Source organism: Columba livia, chromosome 5 (genome assembly GCF_036013475.1).
Source record: "Columba livia isolate bColLiv1 breed racing homer chromosome 5, bColLiv1.pat.W.v2, whole genome shotgun sequence".
NCBI classification, from domain to species: Eukaryota; Metazoa; Chordata; class Aves; order Columbiformes; family Columbidae; genus Columba; species Columba livia.
Window position 1 is genome coordinate 67,701,914 of NC_088606.1, and position 19,045 is coordinate 67,720,958.

The 19,045-nt window shown below is 47.2% G+C and overlaps 3 protein-coding genes across 3 annotated transcripts; 1 reads left to right on the forward strand and 2 right to left on the reverse strand.

Moving 5' to 3' along the window:
- The first annotated feature begins 201 nt into the window (after positions 1-201).
- Positions 202-1,134, forward strand: LOC102097442 (olfactory receptor 9G19-like). The gene has a single exon (XM_021282522.2). It carries the CDS (start codon positions 202-204, stop codon positions 1,132-1,134), a length of 933 nt encoding a protein of 310 aa, XP_021138197.2.
- A 2,677-nt stretch (positions 1,135-3,811) lies between these two features.
- On the reverse strand, positions 3,812-4,762 carry LOC102097255 (olfactory receptor 5AP2). Its single transcript, XM_013371334.3, has one exon. The coding sequence runs from the start codon at positions 4,754-4,756 to the stop codon at positions 3,812-3,814; it is 945 nt and encodes a 314-aa protein (XP_013226788.2). The 5' UTR covers positions 4,757-4,762.
- A 2,880-nt stretch (positions 4,763-7,642) lies between these two features.
- Positions 7,643-15,730, reverse strand: LOC106146026 (olfactory receptor 5J3-like). The gene is made up of 2 exons (XM_065066479.1): positions 15,578-15,730; positions 7,643-9,318 (listed from the first exon to the last, which is right to left on the reverse strand). Exons 1-2 carry the CDS (start codon positions 15,647-15,649, stop codon positions 8,368-8,370), a joined length of 1,023 nt encoding a protein of 340 aa, XP_064922551.1. The 5' UTR covers positions 15,650-15,730; the 3' UTR covers positions 7,643-8,367.
- Between the last annotated feature and the right edge of the window lie 3,315 nt (positions 15,731-19,045).

The following is a 19,045-nucleotide window of genomic DNA, read 5'->3' on the forward strand; positions in this document are numbered from 1 at the left end:
CAACCAAAACTTAATAGTGCAGCCCTTCTCAACGCAAAATTTACTCTGCTTTTTTCCTTTGCATGTGTGTGTTTTGGTACAGAGGAACCATGCTAGCAATATGGACACCCTTTTCTTAGCCAGTGGCCCCAGGACCCCCGCTGCAAATTATCAAATAGCCACCATGATCCATGTCTCAAATTAAGTCCCATTCCCTTGTCCATGGAGGAGAGGAACCATAGTTTGGTCACCAGCTTCATCCTCCTGGAGTTCACCACCGACCCAACGCTGCAGCTTCTCTTGTTCCCAGTGTTCACCTTAATCTACATCATCACACTCGTGGGCAACGTCACCCTCATTATGGTGATATGCCGCAGCTCACAGCTCCATACCCCAATGTACTTCTTCATTGGGAACTTGTCCTTCCTGGATCTCTGGTATTCCTCCATCTACATCCCCAAGATCCTCCTGAACTGCATCTCCGAGGACAAGAGCATCTCCTTTGCTGGGTGTGCTGCTCAGTTCTTTGCCTCCGCTGGCTCAGCCGGTATCGAGTGCTACCTGCTGGCAGCGATGGCCTATGACCGGTACGTGGCCATCTCCAACCCGCTGCTCTACACCGCTGTCATGTCCAAGAAGCTGTGCATGGGGCTGGTGGCTGCCTCCTACCTCACTGGCTTTGCCAACTCCATCCTCATTACCAGCCGCACATTCAACCTCAGCTTTTGTGACTCCAATATAATTGATGACTTCTTCTGCGATTTGCCCCCCGTGGTGAACCTCTCCTGTGATGTGACAGACAGCTACCAGCTGCTCCTGTATTTCATCCTGACCTACAACATCATCATCCCCTCCGTGCTCAACCTCACGTCCTACGCCTCCATCCTGGCTACTGTCCTGAAGATGCGTTCGGCTGTGGGGCAGTGGAAAGCCTTCTCCACCTGTGCCACCCACCTCACCTCTGTCACCATCTACTACAGCTCCATCCTCTTCATTTACGCCCGGCCCAGCTCCAGCTTTGTGGGGAGGAACAAGGTGGTCTCTGTGTTTTACACGGTGGTGATCCCCATGCTGAACCCCTTCATCTACAGCCTGAGGAACCAGGAGGTGAAGGAGGCACTGAAGAGACTGATGAGGGGACAGACAGCTTCCTAACAGAAAAACACAAGGATTACATCCCCAAAGATGCATATAGCAAGAAGTGTACCTATCTTTGCTTGCTTGTGTTTCCGTTTGTTGCTTTTCACAATAGGTGCAAGAGGATCCAACACAGGAGCATAAACTCTTCTGATCCTGAAGTGCTTCCTGATGCACAGGAGGTTCAATGTGCAGACAGGCCTCCTCTCCTTCCAGCTTCTCCCTATACATCATTTATATCTGGTATCAAATGGGATCTTAGCAGTTGCTGGCCTCATTTTTGTACATAATCTTCTTCACCCTTATAATAATTAAAACTGTTGGAAGGAGAGATTAAGTGGACCAAAGTAGATTCATCTCCTTCAAATTTAGATAAATAAAAGTTGAATGATTAAGTCGGAGTTCCTTGTCTCCATTTGTGATCCATAAAGTTGTGTTTCTGTTTTTCTAGTTCTTGTTCAGACAAAGAGTGCGGTTCGAAGGGTTTGGGTTTGAAGATCTCCCAGCTTTCTCCCCTTGCCCTGTTTTCATTCATGCCACAGGCTGGGGTCAGGCTGTATGAACTGGGTTCCTTTGGGATGAAATCAAACTGAAAATGGTCTTGAGGGGGACACCTAATGCACTTCCAACTTCATTAGGTGTTCAGATCCTCCCCAGAATAAATTTAATCCAGATAAATCTATTCTGAAATGCTTATACTATAGTCAGCAGGTCCATGGTACCAGTACTTTTGATGTTGAGACCTTCTCCTGTTGCACCACATCCATCCTAACCATCTGTCCTAGGATGTGACAAAACCTCCTCTTACTCCCAAATATTTCAGAGGGGACCTGGCGGACAATCTCATAATCAGACAATGGATTTTTTAGATGTCGAGATCCAGGTGAACCCATTCCCATGCTTGTTCTCCAGTCCCAGATTCATAACAGTAGGAAAATCACGTTTATGAAGACCAGTCAGACAAGGAGGATTTATGTAGTGTGTTTAAACTTGCCACGCAGTGTAAGAATTTCAAAAAACACAAGGAAATCTATCCCAAGGCCATTAATGACAAGAAATTTAAGGTGTGAGGTGTCCTTGAGATCCAAAGGTGAGGTGAAATGCCATGAGCTTCCCCACCTCGTCTGCTTGGGGGCCAAAAGCAGACAGGGACAAATCGCCCCATTAGCGACAACCAGGGGAACCACATTATCTGCACCCGTCATGAAGACAAGGATGTCTCTCTCTTTAGAGTGCATGACCAAGCTCGCACTAACACAGAGAGCCCTCCAGCAGGCCTGAGCTCCAGGCTCCCGCCATACAGCTGGTGACAGCTATTTCCATCACAAGTGACACTGCTCCCCTTCCCAGAGCAAGGAGTGGTCCTTGGGGACCTGCCACCCTTCTAGGAGTCATCAGCTTAACAAGACCTTCTGGGGTTTTACCAAGAAAGTTTCCTAATCACCATGAAAGTTTCTCAGCGAGCTTGTAGGTAACTTACCTCATTCTTCTTAACAAGCCATAAGAGACTAATTAGTGAGGACTAACAAGAAAGAAACTTTCCTCCTTGTTAACAACAAAGTGCACTTCTACAGCTGCCTCACTTGTCAGAACTAGTCCAGGTCCCAAAGCCAATGAGTTGGAGGTCAGTGTGTTGGTATGTGACCGTGTTAAGGACAATTGTGTGGGCCTGGATGGATGGAGAGCAATGCTCCTCAAGGCTTCTCTGATCAAAGTACCTGCCCCTCATCCCTGGGGTTAAATTCCCATCTGTAGACCAAGGTCCTTCTTCCTCGGTGGGATGATGCCATGACCCAGCAGCACCCTGAGCTCCTTGCTGAGGGGTCTGGTGTTGTGCTTGGTGGGAGCACTGGTTGTGGTGGGAGCTTCTTCCCGGCCAGGATCGGGTCTGCTCGGGGTCGCTTCTAAATGCTTCTACCTCATATTTGTTCCTGGCCAGCACTATTTTCTCTCCTATTGGTCTACAGAGTTAGCTACTACACTATAGTTGCTAAAGTTTGTTAATCATTCCCCTGTATCTCATGATATTTTTTTTTTGAGGGCAAATCACACAATTGCTCAAAAATAAGCAAAAGCAATTAATAATATAACTAAATGAGATCAAAATGCCAGGACAGGGAGCAGGTAACTGACTTGTCAGTATTTTTACAGTAACTCATAAGAGATGCCAGATGATAATTCTCTGGTCCTTGAGCAAGCTGCAGGCACTGCGGGCATTTCTCAAATAAATGTGAAACTACAGCTACAATTGAGCTAAAATAAGTTGCAGAGAAGGCCTGATGAGCGTTGTTGCAGTGAAATGCTGTTATGAAGCCCAGTGTTTATTGCTAGTACTGGGAGCACTAAATTACCCAAGTCTCATGTTCACCAGAAATGTGCCAATTATTTAATATGGAGAGAACTCTTGTCACACTGGAAGTATAGGTGTTACTTGTTATTGTTTCTCAAGACAGCAGTGGTAATACAAACTACAAAGGGTCAAAAGGGCTCAAAGTCTTGAAATTAAAATAATATGAGGCTGTAAACACAAATAACAGTAGACGTAAACCAAGAGGAGTCAATGACCCAGCAATTAGGAACAGGCAGAGACTTCCCGATACATTTGTCCCCAGTAGCTCACAGGAAAGATATGCTTCTTTTATATCATAGTATTACAGGAATTGAAAGTATACAGGAATTGATCCACCAGGGATAACTATTTTTCAGATGAACGTTTCCTCCCCATCACTCTCCTCAGCGCATCCTTCACCTCCTGGTTCCTCAGGCTATAGATGAGAGGGTTCAGCATGGGGGTCACCATGGTGTAAAACACAGAGGACACTTTGTCAGCGTCCTGGGAGTGCCTGGAGCTGGGTCGGGAGTACATGGATGCAGCAGATCCGTAGAAGAGGGTCACAGCAGCCAGGTGGGACGTGCATGTGGAGAAGGCTTTGTGTCTGCCCACCACGGAGGGCATCCTCAGAATGGTGGCCAGGATGTAGGCATAGGAGATAAGGATGGTCAGGCTGGTGACAAGCAGGTTGAAACCAACCACGACAAACATCACAATCTCATTGACGGTGGGGTCTGTGCAAGAGATGGCTTGAAGCGGAGGCCCCTCGCAGTAGAAGTGGTTGATGACGTTGGGACCACAGAAGGACAGCTGAAGTGTAAGCCCTGTGTGGATAGTGGCATTTGCAATGCCAGCAAGGTACGAACCAGCTACGAGCAGCACACAAACTCTGCTGGACATGGAGATGGCGTAGAGCAGTGGGCTGCAGATGGCCACGTGTCGGTCATAGGCCATGACAGCCAAGAGGTAGCACTCGGTGGTGGCAAAGACCGCATAGAAATAAAACTGTGTGAAGCACGCAGAGTGAGAAATGATCTTCCTTTCTGCTAGGAGATCCCAGAGCAGCCTAGGGGTGACTGAGGAGGAATAGCAGATGTCTAGGAAGGAGAGGCTGCTCAGGAAGAAGTACATGGGGGTGTGAAGCTGGGCGTCCAGCCTGCTTAACACCAGCATCCCCAGGTTCCCCAGGAGAGTGATCACATAGATCACCAAGAAGACCACGAAGAGGACAGCCTGGGCATCCCCCTGCTCTGAGAACCCCAGGAGAACAAACTCAGCACTGGAGGTGCGATTTCCTTTGGCCACCATCGTAACACAGCTGCTGTAGGAGAGCGGAGACACACCGAGTCAGCATCCTCCTCTTTTCCTCACAAACAAACGTTAAAGATGCATTTATTCTTATCAGGAAATACAAATTTCAGAGAGAAAAACTGTTGAACAATGTATTCAGTGTTTGTCTCAAAATGCATTTGAAAATAAACTAAGTGCATGACTGAATGTATTCCTAATGGTTTTATTCTGGTCACTGTTAATTTGGTTTGATAAAGTCACTTTGCAAGTTGAAAGGCTTATTCTACCCACTGAAGAAGTTTGTTACCTATCAGATCCAATGAGGTAGCCCCAGCAATTTCTTCGGACATTGGAAATCAGTCTGCATTTAAAAAAACAAATCAAAACCAAACCAAACTTGTTTCAGAAGATCAAAAGAGACAGAGCACTGGTGAGCCACCAAGACATTTTAAAAAGAATTTCCTTTAGGAGAGCCAGAACAAGTTAAAATAAAGCTCTAATTTCTTCCATTCCTCTGTGTGAAACTCTGAAACCATATCTGAAATGGGAGTTTAAGTATCAACCCCCCCTTTAAATATGGTGATATCCATATGATATCCATATCATTCTTGTGATGCCACTGAACTGAGAAAGACAGTGGAAAGAATTTTAAAGGGCTGGGACCAGTGGAAACCCCACCAATTCTGTGGTGCCATTGCAAACTGGGGGAGTAAGATGTTGATAAAGCAGTTTAAAAATGAAATAAAGCTAATACCTTCTTAAAGCAGAAGTTAGGAATAGTCACAGAAATTGCTCGGGGGGGGGGTTGATTTGTTAAAGTACCAAATGACACCATTAGAAAGGACTCTTCTGCATCAGGAAAGTTCAACACGTGCCCTACCTTGACTTACACGTGAGGCTCCCTCACCTCTGGATTTAATAAAGAAAACTTGTATTTCATTCCAGGATTGAAGTCAGTTGCAGAAACTTTCACCCCCCTCTAAAACAGTTTGAACTGAACAGATAACCCAGGTCGTGCTTCGATGTCATGATCTTCACGGTATAGCAAATAATAGACCCTGCAAAATCATCTCCTCTGTGTAAAAGGTCTGAGATAAATCAGAACCGGAGGACATTAAGCTTTGTTTGCCACCATTGTAACATGTCCCAGACGTTTCGCAGAGCCACTTCATCACCTCGTCCAAGCTGCTGCCCCCTCCAGCCACTGGACAATAATGATAAATCCCAGTAATCTGATTAAAACAATCAGCTGAGATTGAGGGGCTGCTGACCTCTGGTACCTCAGTTGGCTTTACTCACAGTCTGAGCTACTGGCCACCTTTAGCTTGGAAAAAGCAACTTATAAATGCCTGGGTTTCACACAACATAGCCTCGTATTGTGTGTGAGAATGGGCTCCTGCCTAAAGTCCTCCCCTTGCAACAGCCCAGCTCTTTGCAGCGTTATTGAGGCTAAAACTCACCTGTCTGCTCACATCTCAGGGCCTTTTTTGACTTGTTATCTCCTAGAACAAAATGTTATAGGTGAAATAAGCTCACATTTCTCCCAGTGTTGGTGTTAAAAGTGAGAATGATTTGCCAGGGATGAAGGGTATCAATACTTGACCAAGAAAATTGGCTGTTTATAGGTTTGTTTCATTGAAGGGTTTTACCGCTGCCCTCCCCTTGGGGTCACACACAAAAATTCTCTTGGGAACTGATGACTTCAGAAACAGCTCCTTAAGGAGGAGACGTGCATTGAGAAATAAACATGATTAGTTTCAGCAAGTTAAACATAAGCTCGAGTGTTTTCCCCACTTGTTCACACAAAGAATTTTGTATATGTATAAATAGAGTTGTGTATGTATACACATTAACTTATCTCCTGGAATAAATAATTTATGTCTTGGAGTCACAGAGAATGACAAAGAACTGGTGTAAGAAATGGAGATGCAAGGATTAGGGAATAGCTCAGGGTTTAGAGAAGCATTGCAAATGCTGTTGGGGAGGGAGGGAGAGAAGGGAAAACTATTCAGAAACTCTTCTGCTGCATTTTTTAAAAACATTACCTGGGTTATCCTGAAGTGTAAAAGCCCAAAGGTTTGGATCTGGGCATCTGTGGGAGTCAAAGCCACGCTTATGGAGAAAAGATTCTCTTTTATTGCTCTTAAAAACAGACAAGTGTGCTAGTAGCTGTGATTACATCTAGGGAGTTATTTCCTATCTATCCATGGCAAAAATCAACCTTGCTTGGGAAGGTTAATATTTGGGATCGGTGAGCTTCATATCAAAGCAAAAGCATCACTCTGACACTTTTCTGTTCTTTCTTTGTGGCTGCTGGGCATCCACACTCAGCCCAGTTCTAAATTATTGATTAAAAGCTGGTCTCACACCCTCACTTTTGAGCAGGGTTTCTGAAGGACTCCAGAACAGCACAGTGAGCTGAAGCTTTCACCTTATAGAACAGAACATGCCTTATTTCATTAATTAGTTAATTTATGTAAATTTAGTTAATTTCTGCTTCAATTAGCTCTTCAGAACACGCCCAGCGTGTGGCAGCCCATCATCTTCCGCTGCCGAGCAGCAAGTGGAGAAAAACGGGCGTTTTTTCCAGAAAACTTCACCTCACCCTGATGTGGGTGTTTAAAATAGATCAGATGAATCAAAGTCCCCAAATTCACAGTTGTCTCCATAAGGGGAACCGATGGTGACTAATTCGGATAAAAAGCCTACAATTAGATAGGATGACTCCTGGGCTGAGATGACTCAACCCCTGAAACCTGGAAGCAGAAATTATTAATAAGAAATCATAATAAATATTTCCTGAGATGGAAAATAAACTTCGCCTGGATGGAGACATAAGTAGGAGATGGTGGGGGAGTTTTGGCCAGCGTTGAGAGTCTTGGAGCCACCAAGTGAGTCGGGCAGGTCTGAGAACAACATATTGCCAGAAGCATGGAGGCTTTCTGTGTTGTCAACACCAGATGACATCCTGGGAAAAGCCAACACTGCTCAGATAATGTCTTGAAAGTCTGTTCCTGGCCAAGCTGAGTGACTCCTTGTCACGGGGGATAGAACTCCAACCTCCTCCTAAGCTGGTGGGTGTCTGTGGGGGAGACCCATCCAAGAAAGCAAGATACACAACACGGGTGGTCTACATGCAGTATATATGAAGTGTGGGGCTGTGCTGTTCCTCATAAAGACTATCTTTGGACAAAGCAGAGAAAATAATAAACCGTGTTTATTGTTCTACAGCAACTTAAGCAACTATGTAGGAAATTTGAGAAGAAAGTTATGAAAGACAATGTACTTCTCCAACATGTAGTCCTTAATTTAGCTTGTCCCCTTCTGCTCTGAGTCACCTCTTTCAGGCCACAGAATTTAATATTGAGTAAACCCTCTTTGGTAAAAAGTGTCAGCTGTGCATGTTCTAGAGCTGCTTCTAAGTTCATTTACTGTGAAAGCTTCACTGACAATGCATGTGTTTTTAGGATTGTCTTTCCTGCATTCCCTCCTTCTTTCAAACACCGTAGTTACAGGTGATTTACTTCTCAAGGGACCACAATGTGAATTAATTCCTAATTCAAACTCAGCACGACGTAGAGCACCTACATCTCGCCAGATGCACAGAACTGTCCGGTGCCCTTCTTCTGTCAGGTGTCACCCTTATTTCTTCTGCTCGTTCCGCTGTGGCAGGTGATGTCTGCTTTGCTTTGGTTAGAGCAGGACCTGTGGCAACCCATGAAGGTGAGGAGCTTGTTCATATCTCTTCTGAGGGTGCTCCTCACCTCCCTGTTCCTCAGGCTGTAGATGATAGGGTTGAGCATGGGGGTCACCACGGTGTAGAAGATGGAGGCTGTTTTCCCTTGATCTTCTGTGCGCTTGGAAAAGGGATGTAAATACAAGAAAGCCACGGAGCCGTAGAAGAGGGCGACGGCCGTGAGGTGGGAGGTGCAGGTGGAGAAGGCTTTGTGCCTGTCCTCCGCAGAGCGGACACCCCGGGTGGTGAGCAGGATGCAGGTGTAGGAGACAACGATGGCCAAGACTGAGGTGGTTACGATGAAGCCAACACACACGGCCAACACCATCGTATTGAGCCGGGTGTCGGAGCACGAGAGGAGCAGGAGGGGCGGCATTTCGCAATAGAAATGGTTGATGAGGTTTGGGCCACAGAAGGAGAGTCGGAGGAGAGCGCTGGTGTGCACCAGGGCATTCAGGCTCCCGGCAGCGTAGGAACCCACCACCAGCTGGACACAGACCCTGTGCGACATGGAAGCCAAGTAGTGCAGGGGCTGACAGACGGCCACGTAGCGATCGTAGGCCATGACGGCCAGGAGGATGGCTTCCGTGGTGCCAAATGCCGCAAAGAAGAAAAACTGGGCGATGCAGCAATTGAAAGAAATAACATTTCTCTCTGCAAGGAGGCCCAACAGGAGCTTCGGTGTGACAGATGAAGAGTAACAGATGTCCAGCAAAGAGAGGTGGCCGAGGAAGAAGTACATGGGCACATGAAGCTGAGAGTTGGTCCTGATGAGGACGATCATCCCCAGGTTCCCCACCAGCGTGGTGAGATAGATGATTAAAAACACCACAAAGAGCAGCTCCTGCAGGTTGGTGAAGCCCAAGAGAACAAACTCAGTCACATGTGAGTGGTTTCCTCCAACCATTGTCCTGGCACCAGCACAGAGAAGACAAAGAAACATGAGGAAGAGGTTAAATAATTTCTCCCAGAAGCATGCAGTGCCTGAGGCTAACGCAGGATTTGGTGTTTCCTGAATGAATACACCCACTTATTTGTAGGAAAAAAATATGATAGTTATCCTCAGTGGGCAGGCTGAAGGTCCGAAATAATACGTTGAAAAATAATACATTGACAAAATGATACCAAATAGTTTGTATATGGAAAAGAAATCTTAAAGCTTAAATTTTAAAGCTCTGGCTGTCCCATTATGGGAAGAATTGGTCTGCAAAAGATCTTGCAAACAATATATTTTCATGAACATCCACTTTCTTTCCAATATGTGGGCATGTTCAGGAGGATTTAATTCCTTTTGCGGGGGGGAGGGATGCTGTGATTCAGTGGGAAGCAAATACAATAATATTGTGCCTTAATTTGCCACCTTAATTAGTGTTGCATTAAATAGATAGCAGACCACACAGGAGTGATTTTCTGACTCCGTAGCAATATGTTTGGGTCAATTAAAACGAGAGCAGCATACCTGATAGCAATTTCATGCACGTGTGGCTTCAAGACTAAAAACATCCCCTTCTAATCTGAATTACACTTGCATGCCATCTTCCCTGCACCTCTCGGTTCTGCTAACATCAGGATTTTTTAATCCAAAGTTAGGAATTAGGATTCAGATGTACTGGAGGATGAGGTTTTTTTCCCCTTCAGGAGGGACCTTAATAACTTCAGTATTGCTCCATGGCAGAGTTCCTGCTTCTGCAGGGGGTGGACACACCGATTAAGGAAACCCTGCCCTATCTAGCAAGGAATTGCCTCAAAACCTCTCAAAATTTCACCCTCAAGTCGTTCTCGTAAAGACTCACCGGTCCTTGTGCTGAATTTAAACAGCAGCTCCGCCGGTATCCCCAACCCCCAGAAGGTTTCCCTATGGCAGCCTCCAATGCAGCTGCAATGTTTTAGTTTCCTCCGCACCCACAGGACAAATTACCGAAGGGTCCCTGAGGCACCTGAGAGCAGAACGAACCCTCCCCAAAGAGTGCGGGGTGACACAGAGACTTCTCTGGGAGGTTTTAGGGGTGGGATCCCCAAGGGGCATCAGAAATGACACCTGTGGAGCCTGAGCCATTCAGCTCCCATACACAGCTCAGTAACGAGGATGGGAACACAGGGCAATGCGCCTTTTCCTTGAATTTGAAAGATTTTTTCCTCCTCTAGGAACACTGGGGAAATAAAAATCCCTAATGGATTAACTTAAGGAAATTATTGCTTTATATTTGCAATGATCTGTTAGGTTGTTTTCTTTTGTACTACAGATTTCCATAGAGCAGATGTGGATATAGTAAAGAAAAAGCAGATTGAAGCACAGATACCAATTTTTCCATTGTGTTGTCATTTCCTTTTTGTGAGATAATGTCTCGTTTTCCACTTGTGCTCAAATAGGATTTGCACCATTGCTTCCAGGAGGTGGATTCTCCGAGCAGGTTCTACAAGCAGCATTTGCAGGGCTGCACCTCCCCAAAATCCCGTCTGCAAGGGTAGATGTGTCACCCACGCACGTGTCAGGACAGTCAGCTTGGAATTAAGTAGTTCTTCTGGTCATTTGCAACTAAGTGTGTGAATTTCAATCAGTTTGGGGAGGGTTTTTCGTTTGTGTTTTGGTGCTTTGTTTTGTTTTTCCTGCTTCCCATCTGCTGGTCACACACTTTGGTGTTCGGTACCACTAGAATTTCATCTGGTATATTTTTCTTCTTCTGTTCTTATTCACAGTTTTAAACAAATAAACAGAGGTGGCTGCTTCTCATGTTATCCACTAGAGATGACCTTAAAATATACATATTTGCTATTTCTTCACTGCTCGCTTCCCTCTTTCCATCAGCCTTGCTCTCCGTTTCGTTTTCTAGCGCTGGTGAAACAACCAATTCTCCGGGATGACTCTTCTCCTCCCATCGCTCTTCTCAAAGCAGCTTTTACTTCCCCATTCCCCGGGCTGGAGGTTCATTGCAGAAAGCCCCTTGACCAGCTGCCAGCCCTTTTCTAGGGGTGTCTTTGCTGCAAGAACATCCCGGTGGCTCATCCTCAACTTGGTGGCCACCACAACCTCCACATCCATCTCTTCCAGGCTGCCATCCAGCCTGTCCTGGGGCGATTCATTCCCACTGCCAGGACTCGGCAGTTTCCCTTTTTGAAGTTTGGGTGATTCCCGTCTGCCCATTTTGGACAGAAAAGAAAAGCTGTCTTTGAAAAGCCGTTTTGCATCATGTGCTTCAAAATTAAAATATCCCCAGGGTAGGTGTATGGTGCTCGGGAAAGGAAACTGAAAGTGTGGTTGTTCTTTGTAAAAAAGAGAGGTTGATTGCAGACAGGGTTGTGCTGAATCACTTTAATACCTTTAAATGGGTTCAGATGATCCAGTTGCAGTTGTGTACACCCACCTTGAGCAAGGCAACATCTCACACACCGGGTGGCCGTCTCCTCATCCTCATTAATTCCCTCCTTCACCTTGGGTGTAGCTGAGCATAGACATCTCAAACACATCCATTACACCTAACAACACCCAAACCAGCCGTTCCCAGGGTCTGCACAGTGTAAAACATCACCCATCCCATCTCAAATATTCACATTTTATCACACACAGAAGCGTCCCTTTCTCTGGGATGTCTCTTAGACTCACGTGCTGACACTGCAGGTGCCTAAAGCCACCCGAGGTTAGTCCTGTCCCATGTGTCTCTCTGTCCTCGCTCAACCCAACCTTCCCCTTTTCACTTTCTCAAGAAATGTGGAAAATGCAAATTTCTATTTCTTGGGTTCAAAGCGTCTTTCTGAGCTACAAAAGTTTGTAAAGGCAAACACAGAGAGGAACTCACCGGTGTTTGGGTATGGCCTCCTTGCTTCTTCCACCAGGACCTCAGGAGGGTTTTTTGCACCAGGACAGTAACTGTGTCTAAAATGAGCCATTATAACATCTCCCAATTCTCTTTCAATAACGAGAGATATATTGGCCGTTGATTTTAAGGGAAATAAAGCCAAAATTAGGCTTTCTTCTTTGTTTCTGTGCTAAGGGAAGCCAAAGGTTGCTTGGTTTCCAGCTAAAGGGTTATGCTCCTGGTTCTTCCCACGTATCTGGATGGCACACGAGGAAGAGGAGTCACCACCCCAGTGCAGGATTTCCACTATTGTAAGCCAAAACCTTCAACCCCTTCATAATAAAAGGGGAAAAAACAAACAAACACAACAAAAAACCATCCAAATCTGTTTCTGAGCCTTTTTTTTAACACATCAGCTAGAGGAGACCTCCAGAATGAGATTCATTTCACTCTCTTTTAGATCCAGGTTTTATTAAGACTCAAATGTGTCTGTCATTACCTAATTGTGAGTTAAGGTCTCATTACAGCTAAGGTGACTCTGGCAGACGCAATCAGCAGAGTTCATCAGTCTCTTCAGCTGTTTTTTGCAGTGTCTGCCTTGCACTGAGCCCCACCGGCTCGACCAGATCTTCCTTGGTCATAAAGGGAACCCAGTCAACGTATAGAGGTGACATGGTGTTTATTTAAAGTTAAGGAGATAAGTCCTTCCCCTGAAGACATCTGAAGCAATTCGCAACTCTAGTCACTAATATCTAAACAAGGGGAGGTGGCTCCTACCCCCGTGACAGCCAGATTTGCTCAGCTCTCTGTTTAAAACAGATTTAACTAGAATTAAGGCGATTCTGCCTAAAAGCACAAGCCTAGCTGGCTCCCGCGAAACTCTGAGATGCTGGTTTTCCCCAAATACAGCAACCCCTGCTTGAAAAACGAGCAAAACGCTTTCGGTTTTGAGGGCAGCAGCTCCGGTAAGAAACCACAACGAGCACAACAGCGCTGCAGCCACTGACTTGTGATTTTGAGACACTAAAAAGCTCATGTCCCCATTTAAACACCGGGTGACGGTAAAGGCAAGACCAGCTGGACACAAAGTTGTTGAATGTTGTTGTATTTTACATATTTCACACTAACAGCCATAGGTCACTGCAGCAAGAAGAGATGCTTTGGGGGTGTAAATAAAACATTAAAAATCATATTGAGTCTTTTATTTAAAGGAAAAGGCGGCAATCTTCCCCGCAGCTGAATTAAACAGCGTCTTGAGGGTGACAGAGGGGCAGAAGTGTGGGGGAACAGCAGCGGTTGTACACAGGGGTTCCAGGTCCACATCTGGAGGTGATAAAGAGGAGAACCCTGCTTGCTATGGCTGTGTCCAGGCTCTCATCGTTGTGAAACAGATAATTTACATGCAATGTGGGATAACCGTGTCTAAGTGCAGATTTTTAACTCATTTCTGGGTCAAAGAAAGGAAACACAAAGGAATTAATGTCATATTATTTTTGACGCGATGCCACTGGCAAGTTCTCCATATGCTCCATGTTGCAGACAAGGGTCAATCTGAGACCCTGAGGCACTGTAACTGTGGTCAGACACTGAAATAGGAACCAGGGAGGGTGCGAAGCCTCTGCCATGGGATGAGGGAGCACGAACAGCCTCGGGGAGGTTTGCCCTGGGCCGACGGTGCCAGACAAGCAGGTGACCCTGGGCTGGATTAAATAATAACCAGGGAATTACCAGGCAGCTTTGGGAACAAAGGAGGACCTGGTGACTGACCCTGCTTCGTTCACAATACAGGTCACCCAAATATAACGTTTAACTTCAATTTTCATCTGCCTAAAATGAAATTAGATGTATGGTGCTGAGCATCATTTAATGAGGTTCGAGCATAAAAAAGAAAGAATATTTCCTGCGGAGCCTGGTGTTTATTTGCTGTCACCTCTGTTTTTCTTGCTAAAGGTGTTGGCATCCTGTGGCCGGTTATTATGTCCCTTAGTGACTTTACAATGCAGTCTTGAAATGGAATTCAATTTAGTGGAATAGTAGAATCCACCTCATTTATTCTGATTTGCTAAGCAAAAGGGAGAGCAACACACGACACAGTTCGTCATTTTAGTCCAAACAATTGCAGATATTTTTGCCATATTCTTCTGGTTTAATCTGACCTGATACATAGGATCAAATAAACAGTAGAGGGCAAAATTGTAAATGAGGAGTAGTACATGCTTGTAGTTCCCTACCTGTGTCTTCATTAGGTTAAACTAACTACTAAGTATAATTATCAAGGTTTGGAAAACTGAGTGAAATTATTAGTATCTTGAACCATATTGATATTGTATCAGCCGGTGCAGTTCTAAATCTAAGCGCAGAAGACCCTAAAAATACAATCAATATGAGATATTTAACCAAAACCTGACAATATCACCCACATCTCCATTCTATCTGGCCATAAATTTACAGCATGCAAGCTCGTTTTATTTTTGTGAGTCTCCTCAAAGCCTCCTTCACCTCTTTGTTCCTCAGGCTGTAGATGAAGGGGTTCAGCATGGGAGTCAGCACGGTGTAGAGCATCACAGCCCATTTATCTCCTCTTGAGCTGTCTGAGCTGGGCTTTAAGTACGTAAAACACGCTGCCCCATAGAAGATGCTCACCGTGGTGAGGTGGGACGCACAGGTGGAGAAGGCTTTGCGCTTGCCCTCAGCTGAATGAATGCTGAGGATGGTGGAGATGATGGCCATGTAGGAGACCAGGACAAACAGGCTGTTGGACACAGCAAATAAAGCTGCTGAAGTTAAGATAATGAGGCTGATGGTGGTGTTGGAGGTTGAGAGCGATATCAGAGGGGAAATGTCACAGAAGTACAGGTCGATGACGCTGGAGCCACAAAAGGACAAGGTGAACATGCCAACGGTCTGGCCTATGCCGTTTGTCAGCCCCACGAGATACGACCCGGTCACCAGCTGGAAACAGCGTTCGGGGGACATGACCGAGTGGTAGAGCAGGGGACGGCAAATGGCCAGGTAACGGTCGTACGCCATCACAGCCAGCAGGAAGACTTCAGTCATCCCCAAAATACTGTAAATGAACTCCTGAGCCACACACCCAGCGTAAGAAATCACCTTCTCCTCTGACACAAAATCAGCCAACATCTTGGGGGTGATGACAGTGGAAGAACCGACGTCTATAAGAGCCAGGTTAGCCAAGAAATAATACATGGGGGAGTGGAGCTGAGGGCTGGCCATGATTAACACGATCATGCCAAGGTTCCCCAGGATAGTGGCAAGATAGACAAGCAGAACCATCAGAAAGAAGGTGACCTGTGTCACCGGGTCCTCTGTGAACCCCATTAAGACAAACTCAGTTGGTTGGGTGCAATTGCTTTCTGCCATTAGTTGGATGCTTGCTTTCCATGTGAATGACTTGCTGGAGGTTTCTTCTACAACGGGTGGAAAACCCTCTCTCCAGCAGGACCTACTTGGAGATAAATTACACCAGATCAAAAGGAAGAGTTTAAGCACAGATCAATTAGAAACAGGTTGCCAAAAGTAATATCTCAGCATGGGTAAAACAAATGGGGAGCTGCAAAAAAGGCAAAGCTTTGTAATGGTAAGCTCCCTAAATGTTCTTTATGGGAAAGCTTCCAGTTGTCATGCAGGAGCTCTTTGTGGTCAATAAGGAGAGGAAGCCCCCTGAGCATGGTGACCCCCAGACTTACCTTCTCAGCTGTTGTGGTGAAGACACAGGACAGCCAGCTCCCTGGTTTGGGGGCGAAAATCCAGAAAATCGTGAACGCCTGAACCCCAGGTCCCTGCAGGCAGAGGTGAAGAGCTGCTTCGTTTTTCGCAAGAGAAATCTACAGGACACGGATGGCTGGGACGACACCGTCCTGGCTCCTGGGTCTGGTCCTGGAGCTCCGGCTTGGTCTGAAAAGCAATGAGTCTCACTCACATCTCAGCACTATTGCTGCCTCCCTCCTGATGCTCTTGAAGGTGGATGTGAAGACACATCTGCCTGAAGCTCTGCAGGAGAGCTTGAAAATAAACCACCCTCAGCAAACGCCCTTACTATTTCACATAATTTGGGGATTTGGGGACTGTGAATCTCTTTGAGCCCCGGGAGAATAGCAAAGCTCAAAACAAGTCATTATCTTTTCTCTCTGCTTCATAGTTTGGAGAAGAAGCGCACCCAGAGGAGATGACCTCAGCTGCAGTGGGCAACAGGGCTTGTAGCTCTCTTCAGAGCAAACCACCGAGCAATACTCCATCTTTCACGGACACTTTCAGAGACAGTTACAGCCCCACAAGTGCCTGGTTTGACATTATCATGCCAGGGGGCTGAGGGCAACCTCACTGATGGGGCAGAGTCCCACAGGAGCTCAGCCAGGGCTGGTAATGGGGTCCATCAGCAGTGCCAGACACTACAGACGATGAATCACCTTTCTACCCATCTTAAAATCCTTGTGCTCAAACCACAGCTCGCCAGTTTGGCTGCAAGGAGCCAAAAGAAGTTCACGGCGACCTTGCTAAAGGTAAATGCTGTCCACTACTCTTCTTCTTGTCCACACAGCCACCAATCCTCTCATCAGCAAAAGGACTCCAGTCAGTCAAGGATGATTTACCCTTGGAACACCCATAGTAGCCGCTCACAGTCGTCTTTCTGTCCTTTCTCCACCTGGAAAGGGCTTCTGGGGGAATTTGTCTCTTAATCCCACTGGGGATTGATGCACCCGCAGTCCCTGTGCCCTCTGTGATGACGACATTTACCACCTTCTCCCCATCACACTGGAAATGCACCAGTTGCAAGGAAAAAAACAAGAGCCTGAGGGAGAGGTGCCCAAAACTGGAAGGAAGGTGATGGGAAAGACAAGGAGTGTGATAAAGGACAGAAAGGGGCAGCAAGAGGGGAAAAGAGCCCTTCTGAAGGGATGAGGGAAAGCTCTAGTGGATCTGATGGAGTTTCCCAAGCCCAATGGGAGACACAGGGCACCACTTTATACAGCAATGGTGAGTGCCAAGGGCAGCAGAAACTGACAGGGGATAAGGTCAGATGATGTATTTTGCAGAGTGGAAATTGGAAATACAGAACTATATAATCATTTTTGATAGAAGAGACCCTCAAGATCATCAAGTCCAACCATTACTCCACCCTGGTATTGCCCCATGTCCTGAGAACCTCATGTCCGTCTGTCCAGCCCTCCAGGGATGGTGACTCCAGCACTGCCCTGGGCAGCCTGTTCCAATGCCCCACAGCCCTTTGGGGAAGAAATTGTTCCCCAGATCCAACCTCAACCTCCCCTGGTGCAACTTGAGGCTGTTTCCTCTGCTCCTGGCGTTTGTTCCTGGGGAGCAGAGCCCGACCCCCCCTGGCTCCAAGCTCCTTTCAGGCAGTTCAGAGATCAGAAGGTCTCCCCTCAGCTCCTGTTCTCCAGCTGAACCCCCCAGGTCCCTCAGCCGCTCCATCACACTTGTGCTCCAGCCCCTCACCAGCTCTGGTCCCTTCTCTCAACTCACTCCAGCTCCTCAAGGGCTTCTTTGGGGTGAGGAGCCCAGAACTGACCCCAGGATTCGAATCAGCTTAGACACAGAAAGCCCAGACCCACAGCGAGTGGAGAAACAAGCTGAAACCTCCCAAAACCAGACACAAAAGGAAAATAAACGTCACATGGATTTGCACCAGAGTTTGACCAGATCCAGGCTCTCACCTCTGTCCTCAGCGAGGAGAAATTGTTCCAAGCAGAGTCAGGTTAGACATCACCTGGGACACGGAGAATTGGTGTTTTGGAGCCAGAGGCTGATGGGAGAGTGAACCCCCACACTCAGGGCAGAGTTTGGGGTTTCAGACACTTCCAGGATCACAGCCTCACTTTTCCTTTTCTCTCCAGTGGAACAACCAGCTGCAGACACCACAGATGAGCCCTGGTAGGTCCGGTCCTGCCCGGGGCTGAGTCCCCTCCATCCTCCTCCATCCTCCTCCTCCTCGCTGTCAGCGCAGCCTCTCGCACCTTCTCATCTCCTCATCTCCCCGCTCGATACCGGCCCCGCGGCCACCGACCGGCTGACAGCGGGAGATGGATGGGGCTGGGCCGGCACCACGGGGCAGGGGACACGTGTGGGGCTGTGATGGACACGGGAGGGCTGGGGACACGGTGTCTTTGCACCAGCCCTGGTCCCAAAACCCAGCGCTGCCTGCGCAGCCCCCTTGGCCCCCGGCAGCATGCGGGGGACGGAGGGTTTTTCCTCTGTTACGGTGGCTGCGGTAAGGATTTAAGTGCCAACTCCAAAGCAGAAGTGATGGCTGAGCCCCAGCTTCGAGAAGGAAAGAAGGAAAGAAACAGAGATGGAAGGAAAGAGAGAAAGAGAGAGGGAAAGAAAAAGGGAGAAAGGGAGAGAAGGGAGGAAGGAAGGGAGAGAAGGGAGAGAAAGAAGAGGGAAAGAAGAGGGAAAGAAGAGGGAAGGAGAAAAAAGAGGGAAGGAGGGAAGGAAGGAAGGAGGGAGGGAAAGAAGGAGGGAGGGAAGGAAGGAGGGAAGGAAGGAGGGAAGGAGGGAAGGAAAAAAAGAAAGAGAAAGAAAGGGTTTTCAGCCCTCACCCAGTGCCACCATCGCCTGGATGCCGCTGGGGACAGCCAGCCACCAGCATCCCCACGGGGATGGCCCCTGTTCCCTCCAGAGCCACAGCATCCTTCACCCCCCCCCCCAGCTCGGAGGGAAAGGGGGGCTCCGGGGTATTCCCCCCAACAGCCCCGGTGTGGGTCACCTCCCCTCCGCATCCTCCGTCCCCGCGGCACC